The sequence below is a fragment of the Anas acuta genome, chromosome 2 (genome assembly GCF_963932015.1).
Source record: "Anas acuta chromosome 2, bAnaAcu1.1, whole genome shotgun sequence".
NCBI classification, from domain to species: domain Eukaryota; kingdom Metazoa; phylum Chordata; class Aves; order Anseriformes; family Anatidae; genus Anas; species Anas acuta.
Genome location: NC_088980.1, coordinates 65433822 through 65446151, shown reverse-complemented (window position 1 = coordinate 65446151; position 12330 = coordinate 65433822). Strand labels below are relative to the sequence as shown.

The window sequence follows — 12330 nt, the reverse complement described above, 5'->3', positions numbered from 1 at the left end:
CACGTTAAGAGAGAAATTCCAGATAAAAACAGGAAACTGTTATGAGCTCCTGGAGGAAAATGTGTGAGTGTAGATCACTGGAAGCATCCTGGTAGCAGGGGAGCATTGTAGTGCCTGTTGAATTGCACTGTCCTTCAGAGCAGGTGTCCAGAACTGTTGCTAGAACAGAGGCAAGCAGCAGTAGCATAAGAAGGAGAGTAGTGATCTCTCAGTTTCTTCCCAGGAATGGCTCTCAGACCGAGAGGAGCAGCCTTCCATGATGCCTGTTCTGCACAATCAAAAGGGATGAAACCATGCTCAGGAGAAAAAGCTAGTAAGTGTAATTCAGCTGTATGTTTAGGGAATGACTGCACTGACCTATGTGTTGTATGAAAACAAACCTACCGAGATTTTTTTTAACCTTTTCATTGTTATTTATATTTGATGTCATGAAGCTGACTTTTTTTTATCTCATCTGAACTTTTGTGGCAGCTTTACGTCCTCTATTCAGTTGCTCTGAGTAGCCTTCTGAGGAACCCTGATGTAAAAATGTGGGTTTAGGAATGAGTCAGCTTTGCTTCACTCAAATATCTATCCATTTTCTTTCATGGTTCAATAGGTCTGTATGTACCATCTTTCATCACTTGGAAACTCTTGTTCAGCTAATATGACACCTTTGGTCAAATGACATTTTGAAAATCCCTGTTTTATTTTTGTCTGTATTCATATTATTATCTCATCCTTTCTCACTGGCAGATTTCAACGCCCTCTTTCAAAAGAGGAGTGCCATTATCCACAGCAGGTTGGTGCCTGGCAGGGAGGAAGGTTTGTTGCAGGTGAGGGAGAGGAGACAACTACCCAGTTTTGGTGAGCCTCAGTCCCAGGCTATGGATTCCTGTGCCCACCACTTAATGGTGAGGTCCCCCTTGCACCTGATTCAGGAAAACTGCCCAGAGCAAAACTTTCAGCTTGGTTATTCTCACACAACTGTGAAATAGCTGTGAGTATTACTGGGAGGACTGGAAGAAGTTTGATGGGCAGAGAAATGAGAGCAGTGTTCACCAGGAAGAAGCTCTGCGTGCACTAGGCACTCTCTACAGCAAGCACATGTGTATGGGGCGTGGGGCACAAAGCCCAGCAGTGAGTAGCTTTTGAGTTTCATGCGGAAAAAGGGCTTTACGCTAGCACAATTCAAAGTGATGCTGTGCATCTGCTGGGTGCGGCCTGTTAATTCCACACATGAATGGACACAGCATCCTCCCCCACCACAGGGTATGTGCCCAGAGCCAGACCAGCCTACGAGCTGCTGGCCATCTGGTTGCCATTCCTCAGTGCCAGTCTTAGCTCCAGACCCTTCTTATCTTGTGCTTTCCGAGAGCCTACTGTGGGTTGCTTTTTGCTTCCTGACCATCATTTTTGTTGGACCAGCACAGGCAGCCATTCACCTAGTCTGGAAAGCCAGGTCTCTTGCCAGTTCTCTTACAGATAAACCTGGAAGGTCTCTTTGATCTTATTGACCAGAAGGGTCACAGAATAGGACCAAGAAAAACAAAAACAAAAACAAAAACAACATCATCAACAACAAAAGAAAACATGATATACTCTCTTGCTCCCAATTTAGTTCTAGGCACTTGGTTGATGAATGGCTCAGCAAATCATGGTGCCCGTGCCAGTAGTGTCATGTTTGTGAGGTTGATATGCCATGCTGGCTTGGAAGTGATGTGTTGTGGGGTTCAGTGACATCTGTGAGACTTTCCAGCACCTGATACTTGCAATTTGTCTTGCTCTTCCTTTCCAAAATAGGTAATAGAGGGGTTAACGGACCCCTTGAGGCAGTTTTCATATGTGATTTACTCAGTGACTTGTAAAGTGTTGAATAGTAAGACTTAAAATTCTTTTTTTTTAGTATTGTAATGCCTTCCACAGCATTATATGCATTAATGAGAGTCCTTGCTTGGAGCTGTCAGCATCAGTGAGCTGCTGATGGTATCTCATTCCCAAAATGAATTATGAAAGATATGTGCATGCAGGAGTATTTAAGAGTGCTGTTTTTTATTTTCAGTCTGTCTATTGTATCCTGAGAGAGTTCCCATGAAGGTAAACTTGCATTTATGTTTCTAATTTAGGGTGATCAGGACAGAGGCACTATAATATTTTTATATTTCTTCTACAGCTCTTTGCTCATGTATTTTAATGTTTTGTCTGCTATTTGTAGCCATATCTGAGTGCTGGGTAGGTGTGTTGTTATTGATGGCCTAACCAAGACACAAGTCTTTGAATAGTTGTCGCTTAGCAAAGAAGATGCATCAGAAATATTTTCCAGTGTATGTTTTTCAACTCTTACTTTTTCTACTACCACAATACTGATTTTTCCTTTTGAAAAAAAATATAAATAAAATTTTACCGACCTGATTAGTATCATGTACATCTGTGAGCGGCTACTGGTGTATCACACTCTTTGCCTTCTGCTCTGTTACCAAATGCTACAGTTCTCTGTGTGGTTAAATTACATCCTCACATAATTTATTTTTTTATGGCAGTCGTTTTTATGGCAGACTTTTCCTACACTGCCTCTCTTTATTTTGTTTTGCCAGATACATACACAGTGAATGAAAATTCTGTCTTGGAGGTAGGTATTTTTGGAATGAAGAACATTCACTTAAAAAGATACTTATAATCAAGATATTTCAAATATACTCACACATGCTGAAAAACAAATTAAAAAAAAAAACACACTTTTATTCAAAAAAAATCTGAACATTTTTAATGTTAATAAAAAAAATAAAAATTGCCATCCTGAAGTATGGTGATAAAGTAATTCAAAATACCTATATATATATACACCTAAATGTAGGTATATATAGAACTCGGATACCTAAGAGAAAACATAGCTATATTTATAGCACAGTGTAATGCATTGGCTTCCTTTCTTTGTGCACAGAAATAGTGCATTTTGTGTCCTTTTTTTTTTTTTTTAAAAAATGACAGAAGGTGTATCCTCTCCCTGGGATGAAATGTGTAACAGTGGCCACTAAGAGTCTGACCAAACAAGTCCTACACAGATCAGCGGTAGAGTAAAAAATATGGTAATAACTGTCCTTATCCTTCAAAGATATTTTCCAAGTGTGCGTCCTGATGATGAGGAATTCTCTCCTTCACCCCTCCATGCAGGCCAACCTCTGTCTTGATGCTGGTGAAAAACAAGAAGCAGAGCACAGTACTTGCACTGAGCCGAGGCTGCTGTGAAATCTGAGCAGTGATTTATAGTCGCATCAGGTAAAACTTGCATGTCCATCTCCTAGGTTTCATATCTAGGACAGCTTCTGTCATAATATTCAGAAAATCTAAGAGGCAGAAATCAAAGCTCTAGTAAGTTTATTATCAGGCACTAGCTTATTAAATGCTTGTGCATTTGCTTAGCTTTTAAAAGTTCCTGGTTTTGTCAGCTTACTTTCTGGTGAGTTCAACAGTTGGTCTGAAATGCGTTAAAGTGCATCTTGATCCCCAGTAGATTGTGTGTGGAATGAACTGGTAGACTCGGTGTGGTAACTGATGTGAAGTCCACACCACTTGCAAATATCTCCAGGCAACCACCAGTTCTTAAAGAGCATCTTCAGGTACTTCTTAAATTTTTCTCCCATGAGGAAATAGATGACTGGGTTGAGGCAACAGTGAAAAAGGCCGAAGATTTCCGTTATCTGGAATGCATAGTCTAGATTCCTGCTTGCTTGACAGTCTCTAATGACTCCAATAAGTTCCAGGAATTGTAAGAAAATTACAATATTGTAAGGAGTCCAGAAGAAGAAAAATACGATCATGACAGCAAAGATCATCCTCACAGCCTTATTCTTTTTCTCATTTCTACAGTGGACTAATGTTTTGATGATCATGGAGTAGCAAAATGCCATAACTATGAAAGGGATTAGAAGCCCTAAAACATTGATTTCCAAAGTGGAAAAGAGTTTCCATGTTGTAAAATTTCCTGGATATCTGTGCTTGCAGGTAGTATAATTTTGCTCATGGAAAGATTCTCTAAATACAAGTTCTGGAACTGAGGCTGAAAGAGCCACCAGCCACACAATAACACTGGTAATCAGGCCATGGAAAGTAGTTCTTGCTTTCAAGGAAAACACTGCACGAACAATTGCCAGGTATCTGTCTATGCTCATAAGCATAATAAAAAATATCCCACTGTAAAACCCAACCAGATAGATCCATGAAATGATTTTACACCAGGGAGTTCCAAAAACCCATTGGTCTATCGCAAAATAAGACCAGAACGGCAGGGAAAAAACAAAGAGCAAATCTGAGACGGCGAGATTTAGCAGGTACACATCAGTCATGCTCTTCAGTCTCTTGTATTTGAAGAGGACCACTATGACCAGAATGTTTCCCATTAGCCCAACCAGGAATACTAGGGTATATAGAACAGGTAGGAAGGAGGCTGCAAACCTCTTGACACTTTCCTTACTGCATGGTTTTGGGGCATCATTATAATTATCGTAATAGTCATATAAGGTTGAGGTGTCAACTTCAAAGGACTCTGTACTCGAAGAACTCATGTTTTTTTTCCCAGATTCCTGAGAATGAAAGAATATAAAAATGTCAGTGACTTTCTCTTCATGATGACCATGTGGTTACTCCACAAGCCTGAATCATGTTGGAAAGACTGCAACACACAAAGACTGACTTGCAGTTCCAATGCACTTCTCATTACAGATTATCAAACAATATTCAAATAATGTGGGATGCTTATATGCACACTTGTGAAGTACTGTCCTTGGCATGCATGTGCTCAGTCCTTCCAACATGGTGAAAATCAGACGTGTCAGACTGAACACTATCCAAACTGCAGAGAGGAAAGCAAATAGGGATGAAAGATAACAGACTATATATCTCAAATCAGAGAGGGATAATCCTGTGTGGCGTAAAGTAAAAAGTGAAGCCACTGTTCATAGGAGTTCAGGATTTTACCCATCTTTTCACTCAGGCAAACATCACTGAAAGAAGACAGTGAAAGGTGACATCAATTTTCAGTAAGTGCTGTCTTCAGTGGTAAAGTGAATAACATGAATTTGTCATTATATGTATGTTCTTTTCTAATAGATACAGAGTTTTAAGTGATGTTACTTCGAGGTTGACCAGATCACATAATGGATGCAATACAAATACACTGTTGATGTATTACATGTTTTTCACATCACAGCAAGTGTCATTTCTAAGCCTAATTTACTAGAATTTTTGCAAGCTTCTGTTATGTCTTTCCCCTTTGTCTTTATTTTTATGAATGGGAAGTAGAGGAAAAGTTAGTATCATTGCTCTATTTATCTTCAGACTATAGTGCTACTACAATGCAGCAAGTATTGACTATCATTAACCTGAACCCTACTGTGTGTAATCTCAGTCACAACTTCCCTGTCTACAGTTCTGTTCTGTTATACACAGAGAGGAATTTAATCTGAATTACGAGACACAGGGACAGAACTGTTCAACACCAATGTCCTAGAGATGACGGCTCTGCAACACTAGCATCTAGTCGCACCTACATCTAATCTACATTCCACATGGCTATTGTACTTGAGCATTTAAAACTGAAAACAAATACTCAAATAACGCACATACACTTAATCCTGATTATGCAGAATTTCTGAAAATTGCTGTAAAAATGACCTGAGTGGCAGCAAAAGGTAAATGAAAAAGCATTACAGTCACATACGTGATGAGCATATAACATAGACAACTCTTTCTAAAACTAAATTTTATAAATGTTACCTTTTCTCTCCTTTTCTTCTCAAATGATGTGAGGAAGAGTCTTGGTTCTAGTGGAGTGGAATCACTTGCTTGTGGCCAGGTAACTCCGTCAGTGAGATGCTGCCTACACTGTGATACCCAGCAGCTGCAAAAAGCAGATGTCACAAGGTAGCTGTGTCTGTCAACGGAAGCTGTGTACTTCCTTACAGATCGTATCATAAGTGTTTCTCTCCTCAGTGCTCACCAGAGATGTTCCTTTAAATGTAGAAAAGAAATTAAAAGTGTCTTATGGTGTGTAAGGAAATACAAAGTTCCCAGTGAGAGCCTGATTGCTGAGTTAAAGCCCCTTCATCTTACCCAAAATTGTTAAAAGCAGATGTCAATAAGTAGCTCTCATTCAACAGAAACTGCTCTTTCTCATGGGTTGTAAAATGCATCTCAAACTCAGAAAAAATAATTAAAGGATCATCTGCAGTGAGCAGGGAAGGCACTTGATGGGTGTGTGGATGGTGTGTTTCTAGTCCCTCTGTGTGGGATAACTGATTTTGCCAGTTATACCATGTAACTGTGGTAATAAAGAGCTGTATAGATTTAGTGTAGGGAACTCTCCTTTTATTTATTCTTTGATTTTCCTAACCCCTGCTTATCTTGCTAAGAAAAGAAATGAGGGCATGCAAATTCACAATGCCTTTTTGCTTGATGTCTCCCATTTTATATATGGTTTTATATATGGCAAAACTACTAATGGCCTGATGCAAATGGTACTAATGGTTAAACTCTCACAAACTATCAAATAAGATGTAGGATGTCGGATGTGTAAGATGTAGGGTGTGTGTGGTGTAAGGGCTGGGGGTTTCCTCATGGTTTTTATCACAGCAGGAAGCCTATCAATTTCTACAAATTTCTCCTGAGAAGATGCTGATCCCTGTCTCTCTTTCTGGGGAACCAGGGAAGGGGGATGATCACAGAGGACGTGCTGGTCAAATATGATGGTTTTGAATCCCTCTGGCAGAACAGCTACGCTTGCAGCTGGCAAATGCTGCTCTCCCCTGTGTCCTAAAAGAGGCTGGCCAAGAAGAAGTAAAAACCATTTCTTGACAGGGGAACATTTCTTGTTAGCAGGAGAAACTGAAGAGTCACTTTGAGAAGTACAAACAAGAAAAATACAGTAGATGAGTAGGAGGGAGGGAAAATAATAGATCCTAAACAGGAGATACGATATATCTTCTAGATCAATCTCCTGTGTCATTCTGAACACAGGAGATTCTGAACATATAGCTTTATGCTCAGTTTTGATATTTGCTGCTATCCTATATGCCTCTGACATTGTTACTCTGCCCACTAGCTTGTATTTGGCTGAATTGTTTCCTCCAGAAAAGCTTGATGTGAAGACAATGTGAACTGTGGTATCTACTGGTTTCTTGTTCGCCAGAATAAAACACTCATATGGGAAGTAGCTTCTCACTCATCTTTCAAAAATGCATTTGTGGAGAGTTTTAAATAGGTCACTGTGAGATCACCAGGCTATTGCTCTGCAGATCATGTATGTCTTCTCTTCAGTTTGCTGACAGTTCTTTAAAGATGTGGACATCAGATGAGCAGGCAACACTATGATACCAGTTTTATCAGCTCTGTTCACAGAAACTAGAAGCTGTTCCACTTGCTGCTCTTTTGTCCCTGCAGGGCCTCATTAATCTCTTTGACTTGTTGTTACACAAGGGGCATAAGTTAAGCCATTTGTCTGCAGTAACAGTGACATGAAACCTCCTTTTAAGCATATGCTTTTCAGGAAAAAACACCTCATTGCTCTGTAGGTATCGCCCTTCCTTAGTTTTAGCTGCAATGCTTTTGCCTCAATAACCACCACTCGTCTATATGCCTGTCTTGTCCTAGTCATTACTTTCTACTCCAATAGTCTGGTCATCTCCTTTGAATTTAATTGGTGCTGATTTTCCTTGTGTCCAGATGAAGCAGTGAATAGAACTGAATGGGATGATTTCCCATCACTAGCAGATTTCTGAGGTCTGTCTGCCTGTCCTTAGTGTACATGCCACATCTCAGATAAGCTTCCGATCTTTCAATTGTGATGTTAGCAGGGACCAAGTCTGCAGTCTTATCAGTGCAAATTTAGCATAATTTATATAGCACTGGACAGAAGAAAGGACCTATCTAGCATACTACTTTTACCCCAGCCCTCCCTTGGCCGAAAGACTTTCAAGTAGCAAATGCTTCTGAACCAGCTGAATGCATCTTTCTGTACCTGTCATGGATGGGAAGCTGGGACACCACCACCAGAGGCACTGGGCAGCAAAGGCTTCTTGTCAGAGCATACTTCTGTTGCTCTGGTGGGGTGGGGAGGTATGGTTGGATCGCAGTTCTTGAAAGCATCAGTAATGTTGCAGAAGCATACCATATCAGTGCACTTTCTGTTCCCTCAGCAAATGGGAAGGGCTGTCTTTGTAAGGAGATTTTTTAGAAAGTGTGACTTCAGAAAAAGGAACGCATATCCACAAAAAGAGAAGAGAGGTTGTGTCTACTTAGGGTTTGTGAACTCTAGGTAATGAAGCTAAAAAAAACATCTGCCAGTTCATGAAAATTAAAAGGATGAAATTGTACCCTGAAATACCTGATGCTCTGTTGATGAAAAAAGTTCCTTTGAGAACTTACTAGTAAAACTGTAGAAAAGATGAAGAAAAGGGAAGAAATCTCTGATCAAATGAAATGATGCAGAAAATGAATGAAATGTGTTTTGAGCGAAGGGTCTTCAGCATCTTGGAGAGAGAGGAGCATGAAAAGTCTTAAATATAACTAATCCATAGATGGGAAGCTCTGAGGTTCCCTGCCAATTTGGCAGGATGTCTGTTTTTTTTCACAGAAGAGCCTGTCAGAAACTAAAAAAAAGGGATGGCAGAAGACCATGAGCTTAAGAGGAAAGGGGGAAGGGATCTCAGAGATGCAGAGGATGTTGCTGTAAACCAACAGGTTGGAAGGAAAGGGGGAGAAGAAATAAGAGGTCTTACCTCTTTACTAGGTGGTATCAGGTATGTGGCACTGGCTAAAAATATCACAAGAGCGCAGAGATGTGGACCAAATCTGATTAGCCTCACTAAGAGGTGGCTAGTCCTTTATAAGGACACAAATTAGAACCAAAAGAGGGGAACTTAATAAAAACTAAAAGCAGAACAACCCAAACAGTAAAAACCCTGCTTCTTGCCAAAAGATGATTTCAGCCACTCCCTGCTTTTATGGAAAGTCTTATTTTTAACTTGCCATCTTGCAGGTTGCACACAAGTCTCACCAAAGGAAGGGCTGGAGATAGATCTGTGAGTCTAATCTGTGAGCTAGATGCTGCTACTGTGAGGCACTCACCACTGATACACCAAAGCACCATCTATTCCCTATGTTATTTGTATTGGCCATGGTACATGAATGATTCAGAAGTGTGTATTAGAGAAGAGGTTGTCCAGAAGAGGTTGTCTCAGGGAAGAGGCATATGACTGTGACTAAAGATAAACTAAAGATAGATCAGTCTTTTGATCCAGGCTGCCACAGTGCACAAGCAGGTACCTTTCTCAGCAAACAGTCCTCTCCATCAGCTGGCCAACCCCTTCTTGCCTGGTCAGGCCTTGGGCTATGCCCTTGCAATTCAGGTGAATTAGAATCACAGTTTGTGTATCTATAGTGCCAATCCATTCTTGTTAGCAAAAAGCTTGTGTCACCTATTCATTGTGCAGTTATCTGCCTAGTGATTTTCAGTTTATTCTGAACTTACTGTGCCTGATTAAAACTGAAGCAATCTGATAAGAGAACTAGATGCAGAAAATGAAATAATTTCTTAGTTCTAGAGACATCCATCATCTATACTCTTTTCCCAGGTGGTTTGTTCATAATTTATCTCAAATGTTTTGAACATATGAATTCCCTTTGGCTAAGACAGCTGCTTGTGCTGAAGAAGTTTTAGGAAACAGAAGATTTAGGTCTTAGATGGTCATGACTATTTTATTTGCGTAATGGTAGTAAGTTGCATTTCCCTACATTTTTTATTCCCCCCTGTGGTCTTGTCCTATTTATTCTACTGTTTGTATCCAGTGTTTCAACCTAATTTGCTTTCTTTCCCTGTTCTGTGATAGCAAAGCTGCTATATTCAGAACTCCTCACAAAAAAGAACTGAAACTTTAAACTTTAAGCATTACAAAAATAACCATCGTGTATGCTGAATTTTACTTAAAATAAAAATCACTAAGGCAAAGCAAGAGTTGCATTTTTAAAAGTGAAATGATACCATAAGGATCTTTCTTTGTCTTGTTCAGTGATCAAAGAAATGTTCCCAAGCTATTTCTACAGGAAGATGACATATTTGCACTGTTTCTAAGTCTGCGGAATAGTTGATACCTGAGATATATATTTTTTTTCCCAGACATCACCATGGTGTTTCAGTTAAAGGCTGCTCCTCATCAATAAATAAACACATAATTAAAGACAAGGCAGCAATGAATAGCAGAGGTTTCCCCAGGCCAGTTTCTTTAATGTTCATTATAATGAGTTTAGATATGAAGGAATTATGGCATTTTGGCAAAAAGTCAGTTTTCTGTTTGCTGTGTGGTAGTGCCTCCAAGACTCAAATACTGTAGTTGTTGGTAGTCTTCAAAAGCTTATTAACAGACTGCTCTAAACATCTACACAACAGATACCTTCACACTCTTTCCTGCCATGTCCTTGGGCAGTATTTCTAACAGAAGCTAGTTACAAAATACAAAGTACTTGCATAGGATCAAGTCTAAAGCAATACTTGCACAGTTGGTACAATAATCTCCTTTCTATATTTGTAAGACCCAGGCACTCTACCATTGCCAGATGAAAGTTGTTTCACTGCTAGTTCTCTTCAAGACAAGCTGTATAGAGCACTTAAGTAATATTCAGTTCACTTTTTAATAGAAGGCAAAACCTCTCGGGGTGCAGAAATAAAACTGATAGGAACAAAAAGTAGGGCTGAACAACTGTTACTGGTTTTCACTGGAACTTATCGCTCATCTTTGTGATTAACAAGATATTCCGATGCTTTTCATGAACTTGGTGAAACATCTGTAGTTAATTTAACATCCACAGGTTCTTATTTGCTCAATAAGAACAGACAAATAAAACAAAAATAAATGGAAAAATTGACATTTCTTCCACCAGCAGGGCCTAGTGACTTCCTTACTTTTCATAAATATATTTTTCCTGCTCTGTACTTGTTCATCACTGACTCTAGTTGCTAGAGTGTGGTGTCCTAATTGATCATGAATGGCTTTTAAGTCTGATGGAGTTTGATAATGCCACCTGTGGTGGAAATTAAAAGAATGCATTGATGCTAGAGATGGGCAGAAGAAATAGTGGAGCAAGCTCAAGGCAGAGGGTCCTTCCCACAGGGGGAGCACAGGGATAGTGAGAATTTAAGGTGACTCTGCAGATACTTCACTCCTTTTGTGTAAAAAAAGTGTATGCCACTGCTTCCAGTTGCTTTTTTTTTTTTTTTTTTTTTTAATCTGTCTAGATCTGTAACCTCTAGCCTGTGTGTTGATTGTTGTCTTTATTGTAGCTTGTAATTTGTCCTTCTCTTGCATTGTGGCCTCCTGATATGTGAGCTACCACAAGGCTCTGGAAAGTGGGGACTGTCAGTGGGATCAATAAGGAACCAAAAAACAGACCAACTAATGATGATCCTTAATGATTCAAATGAGGGCTCCCTTCAGAAAAATCAGATGACTGCTGTCTATTTCCTAACAAAGGATCCCAAGGGGAAGAAGGACTAGAATAAAGCAAAGACTTGCTGGAAAGGGACTCTGGAGCTGCTGGTTGAGATGTGCCTGTCAAATTTTAGTCAGTTCTGATACTTCTGTGGTGCATAACCCAGCTTTGAGCCTCCTCAAGTGCCTTTCCACTAGGGCAAAGAAATTGTGTTGGAGAAGGTACTTCATCCATGAGGATGAAGTCCCTAGTGAAGTCGTCCAGTAAGTTGTCCCTAAATTCCTGCATGTGCTTACCCCAGTCCCCTTCCAAGAGTGTTTTAGGCCATCAGCAACATCACTTGAGGCCCTTCCAGTGGGAAATGCTCCCAATTTCCAAGCAATCTTCATTCAGGCAAGGTTTACCTTGCTCAGAAATTGCCCTGGGCAAAAGGAATGGCAAAGGGATGTGGGCAAAGGTGTAGTAGCAATCTGCTCCAGGTGCCATTTATTTCTGGTTTGTTCCTACTTGATTGGAGCCCTGAAAAATAGCTGAAGCTGCATCTCAGGGCTTCAAGCAATTCTTTTATGCAAGGAATTGTTCTTGTAAAGTCACTAGCATAGGGAACTGCACATAGAAATAGCAGCACATCCCTGACTCTTGGGGAAACTCTCATCAGCAGAGCTGTGGCGCCATCTACTGTTCTTCTCATCAGCTTTGTCCTTATCCTTCCTGCCAATCATGGCCATCTCAAACCGTTTCTTTGTGTTACGGTGCTGCTGGTTTAATTTTAACGTAGCATTTATAGGCTAAATGCAAACTTCTTGGCCACTTTCCGAGGCGATCAGTTCCGGGCAGACGCGTGCTGCAGCGGAGCGGGGGATCGAAGAGGGC

At 40.2% G+C, this 12330-nt stretch overlaps 1 protein-coding gene across 2 annotated transcripts; it reads right to left on the bottom strand.

Moving 5' to 3' along the window:
- Positions 1-2102: 2102 nt before the first annotated feature.
- On the bottom strand, positions 2103-9792 carry CCR4 (C-C motif chemokine receptor 4). 2 transcript variants are annotated; one of them, XM_068670571.1, is made up of 3 exons: positions 8751-9787; positions 5752-5875; positions 2103-4559 (listed from the first exon to the last, which is right to left on the bottom strand). In XM_068670571.1, exon 3 carries the CDS (start codon positions 4539-4541, stop codon positions 3465-3467), a length of 1077 nt encoding a protein of 358 aa, XP_068526672.1. In that variant the 5' UTR covers positions 4542-4559; positions 5752-5875; positions 8751-9787; the 3' UTR covers positions 2103-3464. The 2 variants fall into 2 exon arrangements, with proteins under 2 accessions (XP_068526672.1, XP_068526671.1); XM_068670570.1 differs by having other exon boundaries at positions 5752-9792.
- Between the last annotated feature and the right edge of the window lie 2538 nt (positions 9793-12330).